The following is a 20,769-nucleotide window of genomic DNA, read 5'->3' on the forward strand; positions in this document are numbered from 1 at the left end:
ACCACAACTCGCAGGTTAACACCACAACTCGCAGGTTAACACCACAACACGCAGGTTAACACCACAACACAACATGCAGGTTAACACCACAACACAACTCGCAGGTTAACACCACAACTCGCAGGTTAACACCACAACTTGCAGGTTAACACCACAACACGCAGGTTAACACCACAACACAACACGCAGGTTAACACCACAACACGCAGGTTAACACCACAACACAACACGCAGGTTAACACCACAACACGCAGGTTAACACCACAACACGCAGGTTAACACCACAACACAACACGCAGGTTAACACCACAACACGCAGGTTAACACCACAACACAACACGCAGGTTAACACCACAACACAACACTCAGGTTAACACCACAACACAACACTCAGGTTAAGACCACAACTCGCAGGTTAACACCACAACACGCAGGTTAACACCACAACACAACACGCAGGTTAACACCACAACACGCAGGTTAACACCACAACACAACACGCAGGTTAACACCACAACACGCAGGTTAACACCACAACACAACACGCAGGTTAACACCACAACACAACACTCAGGTTAACACCACAACACAACATGCAGGTTAACACCACAACTCGCAGGTTAACACCACAACACAACTCGCAGGTTAACACCACAACTCACAGGTTAAGACCACAACACAACTCACAGGTTAACACCACAACTCACAGGTTAACACCACAACTCACAGGTTAACACCACAACACGCAGGTTAACGCAGGTTAACACCACAACACGCAGGTTAACACCACAACACGCAGGTTAACACCACAACACGCAGGGTAGAGCCTTGTCCACCACTGTTACAACATTAGACTAACTGACATTTGAAAGACTTTGATTGGATACTCCTTAAAACTTGATTTGATTTACAGAGTTACGAGAGAGTGATATATACAGTATTGTCACGCCTCCCATGCTAACATACTATATAGAGCCCTGCATCAATGTTAAGCCTTAACCCTACCCATGCAAATGACCTTCAGACCAGGCCCGAATGATTCTGCCTAATTTAAGGCCCGGCCCGAAACCACAAACTTCCTCTGCTAGTCAGTCACTCCCTGAACCCCCCTGTGTAAATACGATTTCCAATCTTCTCAAATGTATCTCTGGCTCTGCTCAACGACGAAGAGACTTGACAGAGTACTTAGCTGTTGGCTACTTTTTGGTCTAAACTCCGACAACTCAAGGAACGTTATCATTTTTTTCTAAACAAATAATCTTTCCTGTCTTATTTTTGACAAGGTTGAAGCACTTCTGACACCATGTTATGATCAGTCAGACTTTACTGCAGCAGCAGAACACGAACAAATGGCTTCAAAATGTTATTGATCAATTTAATTATACCCGAGTCCTAACCATACCTCAGGCATTGATGAAAAACAGTCCTAACCCGATAACGTCTGGGCCCATCGGGCTCTGGTAGAAGAGCTCTACTAACATACCTTGGCAGAGAGGAAGGAGTTTAAGTGTTCGTTGAACGATAGGACAGGATGGTCAGCAACTCTCTTCAGGAACTTATCCAGAGCCTTCCTCCTCGTCTCAACAAACTCCTCAGAGAACCGGTCCACCACCCCCTTCATCACAAACTTCTCAGGGAGGGGCTGGAAGGGGCAGAGAGAGCACAAGAGAGATCGAGCAAGACAGGAGAGAGAGTGAGGAGAGTTGGTATGAGATGTGGAGACTTGGGTTAGGGTTAAGGGTTACCTACTGGTATGAGATATGTAGTCTAGGGTCAGGGTCAGGGGTTAAGGGTTACCTAATGGTATGAGATATGTAGTCTAGGGTCAGGGTCAGGGGTTAAGGGTTACCTAATGGTATGAGATGTGTAGTCTAGGGTCAGGGGTTACCTAATGGTATGAGATGTGTAGTCTAGGGTCAGGGGTTACATACTGATATGAGATGTGTAGTCTAGGGTCAGGGGTTAAGGGTTACCTACTGGTATGATATGTGTAGTCTAGGGTCAGGGGTTAAGGGTTACCTACTGGTATGAGATGTGTAGTCTAGGGTCAGGGGTTAAGGGTTACCTACTGGTATGAGATGTGTAGTCTAGGGTCAGGGGTTAAGGGTTACCTACTGGTATGAGATGTGTAGTCTAGGGTCAGGGGTTAAGGGTTACCTACTGGTATGAGATGTGTAGTCTAGGGTCAGGGGTTAAGGGTTACCTACTGGTATGAGATGTGTAGTCTAGGGTCAGGGGTTAAGGGTTACCTACTGGTATGATATGTGTAGTCTAGGGTCAGGGGTTAAGGGTTACCTACTGGTATGAGATGTGTAGTCAAGGGTCAGGGGTTAAGGGTTACCTACTGGTATGAGATGTGTAGTCTAGGGTCAGGGGTTAAGGGTTACCTACTGGTATGAGATGTGTAGTCTAGGGTCAGGGGTTAAGGGTTACCTACTGGTATGAGATGTGTAGTCTAGGGTCAGGGGTTAAGGGTTACCTACTGGTATGAGATGTGTAGTCTAGGGTCAGGGGTTAAGGGTTACCTACTGGTATGAGATGTGTAGTCTAGGGTCAGGGGTTAAGGGTTACCTACTGGTATGAGATGTGTAGTCTAGGGTCAGGGGTTAAGGGTTACCTACTGGTATGAGATGTGTAGTCTTGCATCAGGGGTTAAGGGTCACCTACTGGTATGAGATGTGTAGGCTGACTATCCTCCAACTTGGTCCTGAGCCAATCAAAGTCCTGGTAGCGTCTCCTCACGGTGTACTCTGGTAGGTCAAACTCCACCCGTGTTGTCTGGAGAGAGAGAGAGAGACATGGAGGGTTACACAGAGTACTGAGGTAGGTCAAACTCCACCAGTCTGGAGCAGGTATTCCCAAACTGGGGTACACACAATGCCGTCGGGGGTACCCCAAATAAAAATGGGATTCACATTTTCAAAAAAATACTATAAATATATTTCACTTTTTTTTTTTTTTAATTTCAAAACTTTTTTTCCCCCTTCACATTTTCAAACAGTCCATTTATATTTTCCATTTTTGGGTTAGGCTTTTTTCTCTCAGCCTCGTTTCACTGCCAAAAATACAATTAAACCATCTAGTGTTCAGCGAAATAACAACACAATGTCAAATACAAGTAGCCTTGTCAAATAATGAACATCCAATCACATGAACCGTTACTCTCTCGTGGGAATTCCACTAACGCTCCGTATGTAGCCAAACATAGCTGCTGCTCATGAAGGGGTCTGTACTGATGGAGCAAAGGCCATGACAGGGAGACACAGTGGAGTGGTAACACGCGCGCAAGCAGTTGCTCCTGACGCCACTTGGGTTCACTACAGCATCCACCGGGAGGGTCTTGGGTAAACTGCAGCATCCACCGAGAGGCTCTTGGGTACACTGCAGCATCCACCGAGAGGGTCTTGGGTAAACTGCAGCATCCACCGAGAGGGTCTTGGGTAAACTGCAGCATCCATCGAGAGGCTCTTGGGTACAATGCAGCATCCACCGAGAGGCTCTTGGGTACACTGCAGCATCCACCGAGAGGCTCTTGGGTAACCTGCAGCATCCACCGAGAGGCTCTTGGGTAACCTGCAGCATCCACCGAGAGGCTCTTGGGTAACCTGCAGCATCCACCGAGAGGCTCTTGGGTAACCTGCAGCATCCACCGAGAGGCTCTTGGGTAACCTGCAGCATCCACCGAGAGGCTCTTGGGTACACTGCAGCATCCATCGAGAGGCTCTTGGGTACACTGCAGCATCCACTGAGAGGCTCTTGGGTACACTGCAGCATCCACCGGGAGGTTCTTGGGTACACTGCAGCATCCACCGGGAGGCTCTTGGGTGAACTGCAGCATCAACCGAGAGGCTCTTGCTGCCAAGGGAATGCCTGACAGCTTGAAAGACATTTTGGACACTACAGTGAAAATGGTTAACTTTGTTAAAGCAAGGCCACTGAACTCTTGTGTATTTTCTGCACTATGCAATGATATGGGCAGCGACCATGTAACGCTTTTACAACAGAAGTGCGCTGATTATTAAGGAGCAAAGTATTGACACGTTTTTTTTAATTGAGAGACGAGATTAAAGTTTTCTTTACGATCATAATTTTCACTCGTCTGACCGCTTGCATGATGAGGAGTTTCTCACACGACTGGCCTATCTGGGGGATGCTTTTTCTCACCTGAAAGATCTGAATCTAGGATTACAGGGACTCACCGCAACTATAAACTGGATGCAGTCTATCACACTGCCATCCGTTTTGTTACTAAATCACCTCATACCACCCACCACGGCGACCTGTATGCTCTCGTCGGCTGGCCCTGCTAAATATTCGTCGCCAGACCAACTGGCTCCAAGTCATCTATACGTCTCTGCTAGGTAAAGCCCCGCCTTCTCAGCTCACTGGTCACGATAACAACACCCACCCGTAGCACGCGCTACATCTCATTGGTCATCTCCAAAGCCAACAAGCCTGTTTGTAGTAAAAGCATGGATCAGTCTCTCTGTATCAGCCTGAGAGAGAAACGACTGCACCGTGGCAATGTTCCTCAGGTGGTAAAAAGCTATTTTGGTCACATTCCTAATGTGTGATGCACAATGGAGTTCAGAATCTAAAATAACAACTAGGTTTTTAACCTGGTGTTTTATCTTTATTGCCCGGGAATAAAAATGTGCGTCGAGATTCTCTCTCTGTGCTTTGGCTCGGTATTGTCTTGATTTAGCTGTTGGAAGTTGAGCCACCCAACTATTTAAAATCACTAATACAGTCTAATAATTTATCCGTGGAGCTAAAATCCTCTGGTGACACAGAGATGTAAAGTTGTGTATCATCTGCCTAGCAGTGCAAATCTGTGCTTTCTGATAACGATGCCAAGGGGTTTCATATATAACAAACTGAACAGTAACGGACCCAAAATCGAACCTTGTGGAAAGACACATTTAATATGTATCGAGTTATGTTCACCAACAAAAACAACTATTGATCGGTTAAATAGGTCCAAAACCAAATCAGAACTGGACCAGAGAGGCCGCACTGAAATCCAAGAATACCGTAGGACTGTCCCCGACTAAAAAATAATATATCTCTCTCTCTCCTCCCTGTGACTAGAACCCATTGTCTCTCTCTCCTCCCTGTGACTAGAACCCATTGTCTCTCTCTCCTCCCTGTGACTAGAACCCATTGTCTCTCCTCCCTGTGACTAGAACCCATTGTCTCTCCCTGTGACTGTGTGACTAGAACCCATTGTCTCTCCTCCCTGTGACTAGAACCCATTGTCGCTCCTCCCTGTGACTGTGTGACTAGAACCCATTGTCTCTCCTCCCTGTGACTATGTGACTAGAACCCATTGTCTCTCTCACCTCCCTGTGACTGTGTGACTAGAACCCATTGTCTCTCTCCTCCCTGTGACTAGAACCCATTGTCTCTCTCCCTGTGACTAGAACCCATTGTCTCTCTCTCCTCCCTGTGACTAGAACCCACTGTCTCTCTCCTCCCTGTGACTAGAACCCATTGTCTCTCTCGCCTCCCTGTGACTGTGTGACTATAACCCATTTTCTCTCTCTCCTCCGTGACTAGAACCCATTGTCTCTCTCTCCTCCCAGTGACTAGAACCCATTGTCTCTCTCTCTCCTCCCTGTGACTGTGTGACTAGAACCCACTGTCTCGCTCTCCTCCGTGACTAGAACCCATTGTCTGTCTCTCCTCCCTGTGACTGCGTGACTAGAACCCATTGTCTCTCTCTCCTCCCTGTGACTGTGTGACTAGAACCCATTGTCTCGCTCTCCTGCCTGTGACTAGAACCCATTGTCTCTCTGTCCTCCCTGTGACTATGTGACTAGAACCCATTGTCTCCGTCTCCTCCCTGTGACTAGAACCCATTGTCTCTCTCTCCTCCCTGTGACTGTGTGACTAGAACCCATTTTCTCTCTCTCCTCCCTGTGACTGTGTGACTAGAACCCATCGTCTCTCTCTCCTCCCTGTGACTAGAACCGATTGTCTCTCTCTCCTCCCTGCTGCAGCGACAACCACAGAACATCAACAGTGTTTATAGCGCCGTCCTTGTTGCTGAAGCTGATACATAATTACAGCCACTTCTGTATGAAAAGATCTGTTTCCGATATCCCTCATTTGTTTAGGAAAAACATTCCCCATTCCCTCAACCCTTGCTCTCTTTGCGTGACACGTGTATGCATCAATAGGGCCTGACCTATACAGTATATCATAATCACATCAATAAATTGGTTCTAACAAACTCTGAACACCATAACACGCGTGACAGCAAGATGGATGCAGAGGACCTGATAAATAAACTCGAAACGGGGGAATGTTTACTGGTTGCCCAGGAGGTAAAGGGGAAGTCTGGCGTGTGGAATAAATGTGACTCGTTGTAGAAAATTCTGGAGATCAAGAAAAAGAAGGTAAGACGCAAGAGCCGAGGCCATATTATGTTTGCTGTTAGATTACAATATCGTTTTTCTGACCATTTGGAACAATGTAAACAACACTAAATAGATGACAAGCGTAGCAGAGAGTCTGTTTTTTTTTTATAAAACATTTATTACAGCCAAGACCGTCACTAAATGGAACGGTTTAGGCCTGTTTATTGTTTACACTAATTATTCAGTGGTCCCTTTGGTATTTTAAAACTAAAATGCTTGATTGCATTTCACACCATGAAGGACTTGTATGCTGTTTGATGACTTGAACAAATAAATTATTGATTGATGAAGTAAATTTCATTAAGTATTGAAATGTAGGCCTCTAAGTTACAGTATTAAGACTAAACAGGATGTGCTCTAAGGCCTACAGCCCCATGGTGGTTCTACAAGGCTGCTCCTATACTATTAATGATAATGACATGGTGGTTCTACAAGGGTCCTATACTATTAATGATAATGACATGGTGGTTATATACCACTAATGATAATGACATGGTGGTTCTATACTACTAATGATAATGACATGGTGGTTCTATACTACTAATGATAATGACATGGTGGTTCTATACTACTAATGATAATGACATGGTGGTTCTATACTACTAATGATAATGACATGGTGGTTCTATACTACTGATGATAATGACATGGTGGTTCTATACTACTAATGATAATGACATGGTGATTCTATACTACTAATGATAATGACATGGTGATTCTATACTACTAATGATAATGACATGGTGATTCTATACTACTAATGATAATGACACAGTGGCCCTATACTAAGTCTACTAATGATAATGACATGGTGGTTCTATACTAAGTCTACTAATGATAATGACATGGTGGTTCTATACTAAGTCTACTAATGATAATGACATGGTGGTTCTATACTAAGTTTACTAATGATAATGACATGGTGGTTCTATACTAAGTCTACTAATGATAATGACATGGTGGTTCTATACTAAGTCTACTAATGATAATGACATGGTGGTTATACAAGGCTCCTACACTAAGCCTACTAATGACAATGACATTACCTACAAGAGGGTTATACAAGGCTCCTACACTAAGACTACTAATGATAATGACATGGGGGTTATGCAAGGCTCCTACACTAAGCCTACTAATGATAATGACATTACCTACATGGTGGTTATACAAGGCTCCTACACTAAGCCTACTAATGATAATGACATTACCTACAAGAGGGTTATACAAGGCTCCTACACTAAGTCTACTAATGATAATGACATTACCTACATGAGGGTTATACAAGGCTCCTACACTAAGCCTACTAATGATAATGACATGGGGGTTATGCAAGGCTCCTACACTAAGCCTACTAATGATAATGACATTACCTACAATAGGGTTATACAAGGCTCCTACACTAAGACTACTAATGATAATGACATTACCCACAAGAGGGTTATACAAGGCTCCTACACTAAGCTGGTTAACTTTGTTATATTACCAGGTGACACTTCCACAGCGCACTGATGTGTTTCTGAATCCGCAGACAGCGACCAGTAGCCAACACGGGAGAAAGAGCATTTGTTATAAAATAATAAAAATGTTAATAAGTGTTGCACCATTGTTCTAATGTAATACAATCATATACAATGTCCGTAGCACATGTCCTAAACTGATGGACTGTGCCACCCCCATGGCCTCCACAATGGATCAGTCCACACAGACAGGAGCCAATCAGACAGGTGTCTTGTCCACCATATGTTTTTTACCCTGCTGAACTAAAGAAATGTCAGACAACCAACAGCCTGTAAATCAAACAATCAACCAGTCGACTAGATGGGGTTAGCCCTAAAGGACAGAGAGCTGTTTGGCATCTGTGTTGGCTCTAAGACCAAGTCTGTCCCCAAACAATTTGATTTGCTGGTTTTAAGCATTAAAAGTTCAACAAAACAAAGGAGATGATCGTGGACTTCAGAAAACAGCAGAGGGGACAGCAGTGGAGAAGGTGGAAAGTTTTAAGTTCCTCGGCACATCACAGACAAACTGAAATGGTCCACCCACACAGACAGTGTGTTGAAGACGGTGCAACAGCGCCTCTTCAACCTCAGGAGGCTGAAGAAATTTGGCTTGCCACCAAAGACACTCACACACTTTTACAGATGCACAATTGAGAGCATCCTGTCGGGCTGTATCACCGCCTGGTACGGAAACTGCTCCTCCCACAACCGTAAGGCTCTCCAGAGGGTAGTGAGGTCTGCACAACGCATCACCGAGGGCAAACTACCTGCCCTCCAGGACACCTACACCACCCGATGTCACAGGAAGGCCATAAAGATCATCAAGGACAACAACCACCCGAGCCACTGCCTGTTCACCCCGCTATCATCCAGAAGGCGAGGTCAGTACAGGTGCATCAAAGCTGGGAACGAGAGACTGAAAAACAGCTTCTATCTCAAGGCCATCAGACTGTAAACAGTCATCACTAAACTCAATATAAAACATGTACTTAATAAATGTATCACTAGCCACTTTATATAATGTTTACATACCCTACATTACTCATCTCATATGTATATACTGTACTCTATACCATCTACTGCATCTTGCCTATGCCACACGGCCTTCGCTCATCATATATTTATATGTACACATTCTTATTCATTCCTTTACACTTGTGTGTATTAGAGGTCGACCGATTATGATTTTTCAACACCGATACCGATTATTGGAGGACCAAAAAAAGCTGATACCGATTAATCGGACGATTTTTATTTATTTATTTGTAATAATGACAATTACAACAATACTGAATGAACACTTATTTTAACTTAATATTGAACATGTTTCATTATTTATTTGAGGCTAAATTGAATAAAAATCAATAAAAATCAATTTAGCCTCAAATAAATAATGAAACATGTTCAATTTGGTTTAAATAATGCAAAAACAAAGTGTTGGAGAAGAAAGTAAAAGTGCAATATGTGCCATGTAAAAAAGCTAACGTTTCAGTTCCTTTCTCAAAACATGAGAACATATGAAAGCTGGTGGTTCCTTTTAACATGAGTCTTCAATATTCCCAGGTAAGAAGTTTTAGGTTGTAGTTATTATAGTATTTATAGAACTATTTCTCTCTATACCATTTGTATTTCATATACCTTTGACTATTGGATGTTCTTATAGGCACTCTAGTATTGCCAGTGTAACAGTATAGCTTCCGTCCCTCTCCTCGCCCCTACCTGGGCTCGAACCAGGAACACATCGACAACAGCCACACTTGAAGCAGCGTTACCCATCGCTCCACAAAATTACTATAGTATTACATAGTAAGGTGTGTATATTACAGCAGTATACAGTATTACTATAGTATTGCATAGTAAAGTGTGTGTATTACAGCAGTATACATCATCGAGTATTGATTCGGTATCGAGTATCGTTTCGGTATCGAGTATCGTTTTGGTATACAGTATTTTGTTACTAAACCCGGTATCAGCATTGTTTTGGTATACAGTATTTTGTTACTAAACCCGGTATCAGTATCCAAGTCAAAGTTCTGGTATCGTGACAACACTGACACAATATCTGGGCTAGAATCCCAATTAGGCCAGACTATTGTGTTGGTTAGGAATGACCCTTCTGGCCTGGTTAAACCACACTGGTCACTGTGTTCACCATGGTTTCACTTCACAGTGCAGTGTTCAGTTTGGGGTAACCAGGGTAACCAGGGTAACCAGGGTAACCTGGGTAACCAGGGTAACCTCTAATCAGCCAAGGACCAAGTTCTTATTCTCAGACAACGTAAACACAACTAAACTAAAACCCTCAATCATTGGCAGGGTTTATAATCAGTGCTTCTTTCACCAGGGCGGTTATCCAACGCTGCCATGCATACGACCCTTATCACAAACACTGGACGGTTGCCATGATACAGTCCATCTACTCCAGTCCCATATCTATCCTCTGGACTGTGATTACTGTCTCCGTCCCAAATGGCACCCCATTCCCTACATAGTGCACTACTTTAGACCAGACTCATATGGGGCTCCCTATTCCCTATATAGTGCACTACTTTTGTCCTATGGGTCTTCCTATTCCCTATATAGTGCACTACTTTAGACCAGAGCCCTATGGGTCTCCCTATTCCCTATATAGTGCACTACTTTAGACCAGAGTCCTATGGGTCCTGGTCAAAAGGGAATAGGATGCCATTTGGGGCACAGTACCAAGCTGTTGTTCTGATGGACCCTGAACCCATTACCATTGGGACAGGGCATTCTGATTCAGCACTACAACAGAATACCCCATAATAATACTCCACATGAGGAGGGCTCTGAGAGGGGTGAGGGGTGAGGAGAGGTGAAGAGGGGTGAGGAGAGGAGAAGAGGGGTAAAGAGGGGTGAAGAGGGGTGAGGCGAGGTGAGGAGGGGTTAGGAGAGGTGAAGAGGGGTGAGGAGAGGTGAGGAGAGGTGAAGAGGGGTTAGGAGAGGTGAAGAGGGGTGAGGAGAGGTGAGGAGAGGTGAGGAGAGGTGAGGTGAGGTGAAGAGGGGTGAGGAGAGGTGAAGAGGGGTGAGGAGAGGTGAAGAGGGGTGAGGAGAGGTGAAGAGGGGTGAGGAGAGGTGAAGAGGGGTGAGGAGAGGAGAAGAGGGGGATGAGCGAGAAGGGAGAGACGACAACATTGTGTTGCTCCAGCCTCTAAGTTGGTCTATTTGATGACAGAATAAAAACAGAATTCTAACAGCAACAAAGCTTTATGGTTGAAAGGGTTGGGGCAGATGCTGTGTTTTCCCATCCACATTACAGGTTGTATTTTCCAGATCTGAGGTCCTTCAGCATCACGTGTCCTCCATCCACATTCCAGATCTGAGGTCCTTCAGCGTCACGTGTCCTCCATCCACATTCCAGATCTGAGGTCCTTCAGCATCACGTGTCCTCCAGAGGGTAACAGACTGCTTCTCCACAGACACATTGACTCTACCCACCTTAGTGACCACTCTGTAGGTGATGTAGGTCTCCATGGTGGAGACGTGTTTCTTCGGGTCGTCGACGGTGACGAAGAGGTCACGTGTTTCTCCATCCAGGTCGTCATCCAGCTGCAGCCGGTTCAGGAGGGAGGACGAGGAGGAGGGACTAGATGTCTCCACCGGCGTCCCATTGGGCAGAATTTGGTCCTAGAAGCAGGAAACATGAAGACCATAGAAACAGCTTAAGTAGTTGGATGTGTCCTAAATACCACCCAACATAGTGCACTACTTCTAACCAGAGAATACCACCCAACATAGTGCACTACTTCTAACCAGAGAATACCACCCAACATAGTGCACGACTTCTAACCAGATAATACCACCCAACATACACTACACTACAGACATGACTGGTACTCTACCGCTAATAACAGATCACATGACTGGTACTCTACATCTGTTATTAGATCACATGACTGGTACTCTACAGCTAATAACAGATCACATGACTGGTACTCTACAGCTAATAACAGATCACATGACTGGTACTCTACATCTGTTATTAGATCACATGACTGGTACTCTACAGCTAATAACAGATCACATGACTGGTACTCTACAGCTAATAACAGATCACATGACTTGTACTCTACAGCTAATAACAGATCACATGACTGGTACTCTACAGCTAATAACAGATCACATGACTGGTACTCTACAGCTAATAACAGATCACATGACTGGTACTCTACATGTAATCTAATAACAGATCACATGACTGGTACTCTACATGTAATCTAATAACAGATCACATGACTTGTCCTCTACATGTAATCTAATAACAGATCACATGACTGGTACTCTACATGTAATCTAATAACAGATCACATGACTGGTACTCTACATGTAATCTAATAACAGATCACATGACTGGTACTCTACATGTAATCTAATAACAGATCACATGACTGGTACTCTACATCTAATAACAGATCACATGACTGGTACTCTACATCTAATAACAGATCACATGGCTGGTCCTCTACATGTAATCCAATAACAGATCACATGACTGGTCCTCTACATGTAATCTAATAACAGATCACATGACTGGTCCTCTACATGTAATCTAATAACAGATCACATGAGTGTACTGTGTTGTTAGGTATTACAACTGTATCAGGACATCAAACCAGCATTGTAATAGTGGTGGGGAGGAGAGAGAGTTTTGTAATATAAGGCCCTAAAAGACAACCTCATTTAAAAGGAGCTGCTACTGCTGCTGGTGGAAAACACTGACAAAACTTTCCTGGTAGCCTGCCCAGCCAGCTGTGAGAGTTGGGCTTGAAGTGCTCTTTCCTAAACAGACAATAACAGTGTTAGCTAAAGTTAAACACTGATGTTAAAACACTGACAAATGATACCCAGGACAAATATAAGCACCCCCACCCCCTCAGGCCTAGCAGGACAAAGTCTTTCAACTCTCAACTCTCTCCGGAAGGATATGCCACCAGAACCCAGTCGGAGACTGAGATTGTGTCATCTATGGATCTGTTGACATTTCTGACATGTAAGAAATGGTGGTCGTGCATCTTGTAGTATGAACAGGGCTATAACATGATTGGGCAGGGACTGCTGCCAATAGCCAATGAGTACTCAGCATTTGAGACCAAAACAATGATGGCTTAGAGAAAAGAAACAACATGCACCGTTTGAACCACAGACTGGTGATGGAGACAGACTGGTGGAGCTGTAGAGAGAACGAGGTGATGGAGACAGACAGACTGGTGGAGCTGTAGAGAGAACGAGGTGATGGAGACAGACAGACTGGTGGAGCTGTAGAGAGAACGAGGTGATGGAGACAGAGACTGGTGGAGCTGTAGAGAGAACGAGGTGATGGAGACAGACAGACTGGTGGAGCTGTAGAGAGAACGAGGTGATGGAGACAGACAGACTGGTGGAGCTGTAGAGAGAACGAGGTGATGGAGACAGACAGACTGGTGGAGCTGTAGAGAGAACGAGGTGATGGAGACAGACTGGTGGAGCTGTAGAGAGAACGAGGTGATGGAGACAGACAGACTGGTGGAGCTGTAGAGAGAACGAGGTGATGGAGACAGACTGGTGGAGCTGTAGAGAGAACGAGGTGACGGAGACAGACAGACTGGTGGAGCTGTAGAGAGAACGAGGTGATGGAGACAGACAGACTGGTGGAGCTGTAGAGAGAACGAGGTGATGAAAACAGACTGACTGGTGGAGCTGTAGAGAGAACGAGGTGATGGAGACAGACAGACTGGTGGAGCTGTAGAGAGAATGAGGTGATGGAGACAGACAGACTGGTGGAGCTGTAGAGAGAATGAGGTGATGGAGACAGACAGACTGGTGGAGCTGTAGAGAGAACGAGGTGATGGAGACAGACAGACTGGTGGAGCTGTAGAGAGAACGAGGTGATGGAGACAGACAGACTGGTGGAGCTGTAGAGAGAACGAGATGATGGAGACAGACAGACTGGTGGAGCTGTAGAGAGAACGAGGTGATGGAGACAGGCAGACTGGTGGAGCTGTAGAGAGAACAAGGTGATAGAGACAGACAGACTGGTGGAGCTGTAGAGAGAACGAGGTGATGGAAACAGACTGACTGGTGGAGCTGTAGAGAGAACGAGGTGATGGAGACAGACTGGTGGAGCTGTAGAGAGAACGAGGTGATGGAGACAGACAGACTGGTGGAGCTGTAGAGAGAACGAGGTGATGGAGACAGACAGACTGGTGGAGCTGTAGAGAGAACGAGGTGATGGAGACAGGCAGACTGGTGGAGCTGTAGAGAGAACAAGGTGATAGAGACAGACAGACTGGTGGAGCTGTAGAGAGAATGAGGTGATGGAAACAGACAGACTGGTGGAGCTGTAGTGAGAACGAGGTGATGGAGACAGACAGACTGGTGGAGCTGTAGAGAGAACGAGGTGATGGAGACAGACAGACTGGTGGAGCTGTAGAGAGAATGAGGTGATGGAGACAGACAGACTGGTGGAGCTGTAGAGAGAACGAGGTGATGGAGACAGACAGACTGGTGGAGCTGTAGAGAGAACGAGGTGATGGAGACAGACAGACTGGTGGAGCTGTAGAGAGAACGAGGTGATGGAGACAGGCAGACTGGTGGAGCTGTAGAGAGAACAAGGTGATAGAGACAGACAAACTGGTGGAGCTGTAGAGAGAACGAGGTGATGGAGACAGACAGACTGGTGGAGCTGTAGAGAGAACGAGGTGATGGAAACAGACTGACTGGTGGAGCTGTAGAGAGAACGAGGTGATGGAGACAGACAGACTGGTGGAGCTGTAGAGAGAACGAGGTGATGGAGACAGACTGGTGGAGCTGTAGAGAGAATGAGGTGATGGAGACAGACAGACTGGTGGAGCTGTAGAGAGAACGAGGTGATGGAGACAGACAGACTGGTGGAGCTGTAGAGAGAACGAGGTGATGGAGACAGACAGACTGGTGGAGCTGTAGAGAGAACGAGGTGATGGAGACAGACAGACTGGTGGAGCTGTAGAGAGAACGAGGTGATGGAGACAGACAGACTGGTGGAGCTGTAGAGAGAACGAGGTGATGGAGACAGACTGGTGGAGCTGTAGAGAGAACGAGGTGATGGAGACAGACTGATGGAGCTGTAGAGAGAACGAGGTGATGGAGACAGACAGACTGGTGGAGCTGTAGAGAGAACGAGGTGATGGAGACAGACAGACTGGTGGAGCTGTAGAGAGAACGAGGTGATGGAGACAGACAGACTGGTGGAGCTGTAGAGAGAACGAGGTGATGGAGACAGACAGACTGGTGGAGCTGTAGAGAGAACGAGGTGATGGAGACAGACTGACTGGTGGAGCTGTAGAGAGAACGAGGTGATGGAGACAGGCAGACTGGTGGAGCTGTAGAGAGAACGAGGTGATAGAGACAGACAGACTGGTGGAGCTGTAGAGAGAACGAGGTGATGGAGACAGACAGACTGGTGGAGCTGTAGAGAGAACGAGGTGATGGAAACAGACTGACTGGTGGAGCTGTAGAGAGAACGAGGTGATGGAGACAGACTGGTGGAGCTGTAGAGAGAATGAGGTGATGGAGACAGACAGACTGGTGGAGCTGTAGAGAGAATGAGGTGATGGAGACAGACAGACTGGTGGAGCTGTAGAGAGAACGAGGTGATGGAGACAGACAGACTGGTGGAGCTGTAGAGAGAACGAGGTGATGGAGACAGACTGACTGGTGGAGCTGTAGAGAGAACGAGGTGATGGAGACAGACTGACTGGTGGAGCTGTAGAGAGAACGAGGTGATGGAGACAGGCAGACTGGTGGAGCTGTAGAGAGAACGAGGTGATGTGAACTAAATTGATTTTTTTTTAATTCTACATAGGGAATTGGAGGTAATAGGCAACTTTTTTAAGTTGAAAGGGCAGCTGTGCTACCTCTAGTCATTTGTGTCTTAATGACTTAATCAAACACTGTGCTTAAAGCATCAGACAAGCTCATGGCATATAGCAGATTTTTTTAAACACATAGGATGTGTCAATATATGGATAAATACACTTTTTAATATGTTGTCCAAATGGTCAATCAACAATTTTCAAAACAGAGCCCTATGGGCCTTGGTCAAAACAGAGCCCTATGGGCCTTGGTCAAAACAGAACCCTATGGGCCTTGGTCAAAACAGTGCATTAAATAGGTAAGAGGATGCCAGTTGAGATTCAGCCCATCACTGTGCATTCATTTACATGGGGTTCTGTTGCATATTCAGATCACAAGGCTAAGAAAGAATGGCCTATTGAGCAGATGAGCACAGGAAGCAAGCTCCTTATGGTACCCAAACTATGACGGTAAACTATGATAACAAATGAACACATTCTTGAAAGGATTTCTTTAAGGTCAGTCCAGTGATTTATGGAAAGATGGTTTAAAACAGCCTAATTCCTCGAGACCTCGGAGGCAGCATTAGTAATGCATTACACTGTGGAACGCCAGGAATGCTTCAACCAAGATTATGGGGAGGTTTGCAGGACACGGATTAAGGTCTATCCCTGGACTAAAAAGCTTAATCAATGGACAATCTATTGAAAATGCTTTTTAGTCCAGGATAAATCTCAGCTTCTACCAGCAAGCCATGACTCCTGAACAGCTAATCAAAGGGCTACCCAGACCCCTCTTTTACGCTGCTGCTACTCTCTGTTTATTATCTATGCATAGTCCCTTTAACTCCACCTACATGTACATATTACCTCAATTACCCTGAGTAACCGGTGCCCCCGCACATTGACTGTCCCGGTACCCCCTGTATATAGCCTTCACATTGACTCTGTACCGGTACCCCCTGTATATAGCCTCCACATTGATTCTGTACCGTAACACCCTGTATATAACCTCCACATTGATTCTGTACCGATACCCCCTGTATATAGCCTCCACATTGACTCTGTACCGGTACCCCCTGTATATAGCCTCCACATTGACTCTGTACCGGTACCCCCTGTGTATAGCCTCCACATTGACTCTGTACCGGTACCCCCTGTATATAGCCTCCACATTGACTCTGTACTGGTACCCCCTGTATATAACCTCCACATTGACTCTGTACCGGTACCCCCTGTATATAGCCTCCACATTGACTCTGTACCGGTACCCCCTGTATATAGCCTCCACATTGACTCTGTACCGTAACACCCTGTATATAGCCTCCACATTGACTCTGTACCATAACACCCTGTATATAGTCTCCACATTGACTCTGTACCGTAACACCCTGTATATAGCCTCCACATTGACTCTGTACCGTAACACCTTGTATATAGCCTCCACATTGACTCTGTACCGTAACACCCTGTATATAGCCTCCACATTGACTCTGTACCGTAACACCTTGTATATAGCCTCCACATTGACTCTGTACCGTAACACCTTGTATATAGCCTCCACATTGACTCTGTACCGTAACACCTTGTATATAGCCTCCACATTGACTCTGTACCGTAACACCCTGTATATAGCCTCCACATTGACTCTGTACCGTAACACCTTGTATATAGCCTCCACATTAACTCTGTACCGTAACACCTTGTATATAGCCTCCACATTAACTCTGTACCGTAACACCTTGTATATAGCCTCCACATTGACTCTGTACCGTAACACCTTGTATATAGCCTCCACATTGACTCTGTACCGTAACACCTTGTATATAGCCTCCGCATTGACTCTGTACCGTAACACCTTGTATATAGCCTCCACATTGACTCTGTACCGTAACACCTTGTATATAGCCTCCACATTGACTCTGTACCGTAACACCTTGTATATAGCCTCCACATTGACTCTGTACCGTAACACCTTGTATATAGCCTCCACATTGACTCTGTACCGTAACACCTTGTATATAGCCTCCACATTGACTCTGTACCGTAACACCTTGTATATAGCCTCCACATTGACTCTGTACCGTAACACCTTGTATATAGCCTCCACATTGACTCTGTACCGTAACACCTTGTATATAGCCTCCACATTGACTCTGTACCGTAACACCTTGTATATAGCCTCCACATTGACTCTGTACCGTAACACCTTGTATATAGCCTCCACATTGACTCTGTACCGTAACACCTTGTATATAGCCTCCACATTGACTCTGTACCGTAACACCTTGTATATAGCCTCCGCATTGACTCTGTACCGTAACACCTTGTATATAGCCTCCACATTGACTCTGTACCGTAACACCTTGTATATAGCCTCCACATTGACTCTGTACCGTAACACCTTGTATATAGCCTCCACATTGACTCTGTACCGTAACACCTTGTATATAGCCTCCACATTGACTCTGTACCGTAACACCTTGTATATAGCCTCCACATTGACTCTGTACCGTAACACCTTGTATATAGCCTCCACATTGACTCTGTACCGTAACACCTTGTATATAGCCTCCACATTGACTCTGTACCGTAACACCTTGTATATAGCCTCCACATTGACTCTGTACCGTAACACCTTGTATATAGCCTCCACATTGACTCTGTACCGTAACACCCTGTATATAACCTCCACATTGACTCTGTACCGTAACACCCTGTATATAGCCTCCACATTGACTCTGTACCGTAACACCTTGTATATAGCCTCCACATTGACTCTGTACCGTAACACCTTGTATATAGCCTCCACATTGACTCTGTACCGTAATACCTTGTATATAGCCTCCACATTAACTCTGTACCGTAACACCTTGTATATAGCCTCCACATTAACTCTGTACCGTAATACCTTGTATATAGCCTCCACATTGACTCTGTACCGTAACACCTTGTATATAGCCTCCACATTAACTCTGTACCGTAATACCTTGTATATAGCCTCCACATTGACTCTGTACCGTAACACCTTGTATATAGCCTCCACATTAACTCTGTACCGTAACACCTTGTATATAGCCTCCACATTAACTCTGTACCGTAACACCTTGTATATAGCCTCCACATTGACTCTGTACCGTAACACCTTGTATATAGCCTCCACATTAACTCTGTACCGTAACACCTTGTATATAGCCTCCACATTGACTCTGTACCGTAATACCTTGTATATAGCCTCCACATTGACTCTGTACCGTAACACCTTGTATATAGCCTCCACATTGACTCTGTACCGTAACACCTTGTATATAGCCTCCACATTAACTCTGTACCGTAACACCCTGTATATAGCCTCCACATTGACTCTGTACCGTAACACCTTGTATATAGCCTCCACATTGACTCTGTACCGTAACACCTTGTATATAGCCTCCACATTGACTCTGTACCGTAACACCCTGTATATAACCTCCACGTTGACTCTGTACCGTAATACCTTGTATATAGCCTCCACATTGACTCTGTACCGTAATACCTTGTATATAGCCTCCACATTGACTCTGTACCGGTACCCCTTGTATATAGCCTCCACATTGACTCTGTACCGGTACCCCTTGTATATAGCCTCCACATTGACTCTGTACCGGTACCCCTTGTATATAGCCTCCACATTGACTCTGTACCGTAATACCTTGTATATAGCCTCCACATTGACTCTGTACCGTAATACCTTGTATATAGCCTCCACATTGACTCTGTACCGTAATACCTTGTATATAGCCCCGCTATTGTTATTTACTGCTGCTCTTTAAACATGCTACTTTTATTTTCTATTTAACACTTTTTTTAAAATGTTATATTGACTTCTTAAAGCATTGTTGGTCTTGTAAGTAAGCATTTCACCTGTTGTATTCAGCATTTCACTAAGTTCCACACCTGTTGTATTCAGCATTTCACTAAGTTCCACACCTGTTGTATTCAGCATTTCACTGTAAGGTCTACTACACCTGTTGTATTCAGCATTTCACTGTGAGGTCTACTACACCTGTTGTATTCATCATTTCACTGTAAGGTCTACTACACCTGTTGTATTCAGCATTTCACTGTGAGGTCTACCTGTTGTATTCAGCATTTCACTGTAAGGTCTACTACACCTGTTGTATTCAGCATTTCACTGTAAGGTCTACTACACCTGTTGTATTCAGCATTTCACTGTAAGGTCTACTACACCTGTTGTATTCAGCATTTCACTGTGAGGTCTACTACACCTGTTGTATTCAGCATTTCACTGTAAGGTCTACTACACCTGTTGTATTCAGCATTTCACTAAGTTCCACACCTGTGTATTCAGCATTTCACTGTAAGGTCTACTACACCTGTTGTATTCAGCATTTCACTGTGAGGTCTACTACACCTGTTGTATTCAGCATTTCACTGTGAGGTCTACTACACCTGTTGTATTCAGCATTTCACTGTAAGGTCTACTACACCTGTTGTATTCAGCATTTCACTGTGAGGTCTACTACACCTGTTGTATTCAGCATTTCACTGTAAAGTCTACTACACCTGTTTTATTCAGCATTTCACTGTAAGGTCTACTACACCTGTTTTATTCAGCATTTCACTGTAAGGTCTACTACACCTGTTGTATTCAGCATTTCACTGTAAAGTCTACTACACCTGTTTTATTCAGCATTTCACTGTAAGGTCTACTACACCTGTTGTATTCAGCATTTCACTGTAAGGTCTACTACACCTGTTGTGTTCAGCATTTCACTGTAAGGTCTACTACACCTGTTGTGTTCAGCATTTCACTGTAAGGTCTACTACACCTGTTGTATTCAGCATTTCACTGTGAGTTCTACACCTGTTGTATTCAGCATTTCACTGTAAGGTCTACTACACCTGTTGTATTCATCATTTTACTGTAAGGTCTACTACACCTGTTGTATTCATCATTTTACAGTAAGGTCTACTACACCTGTTGTATTCATCATTTTACTGTAAGATCTACTACAC

The 20,769-nt window shown here is 44.8% G+C and overlaps 1 protein-coding gene across 1 annotated transcript in view; it reads right to left on the reverse strand.

Moving 5' to 3' along the window:
• Positions 1–20,769, reverse strand: part of LOC139409817 (sorting nexin-30-like) — a 40,951-nt gene that overhangs the window by 17,153 nt on the left and 3,029 nt on the right. The window contains exons 2-4 of the mRNA XM_071155199.1: positions 11,381–11,569; positions 2,668–2,778; positions 1,484–1,642 (exon numbers count right to left, since the gene is read on the reverse strand). Of these exons, the coding sequence (XP_071011300.1) occupies positions 1,484–1,642; positions 2,668–2,778; positions 11,381–11,569 (459 nt within the window). The remainder of the gene's footprint in view (positions 1–1,483; positions 1,643–2,667; positions 2,779–11,380; positions 11,570–20,769) is intronic.

This window comes from Oncorhynchus clarkii, chromosome 5, assembly GCF_045791955.1.
Source record: "Oncorhynchus clarkii lewisi isolate Uvic-CL-2024 chromosome 5, UVic_Ocla_1.0, whole genome shotgun sequence".
Taxonomy (NCBI): domain Eukaryota; kingdom Metazoa; phylum Chordata; class Actinopteri; order Salmoniformes; family Salmonidae; genus Oncorhynchus; species Oncorhynchus clarkii.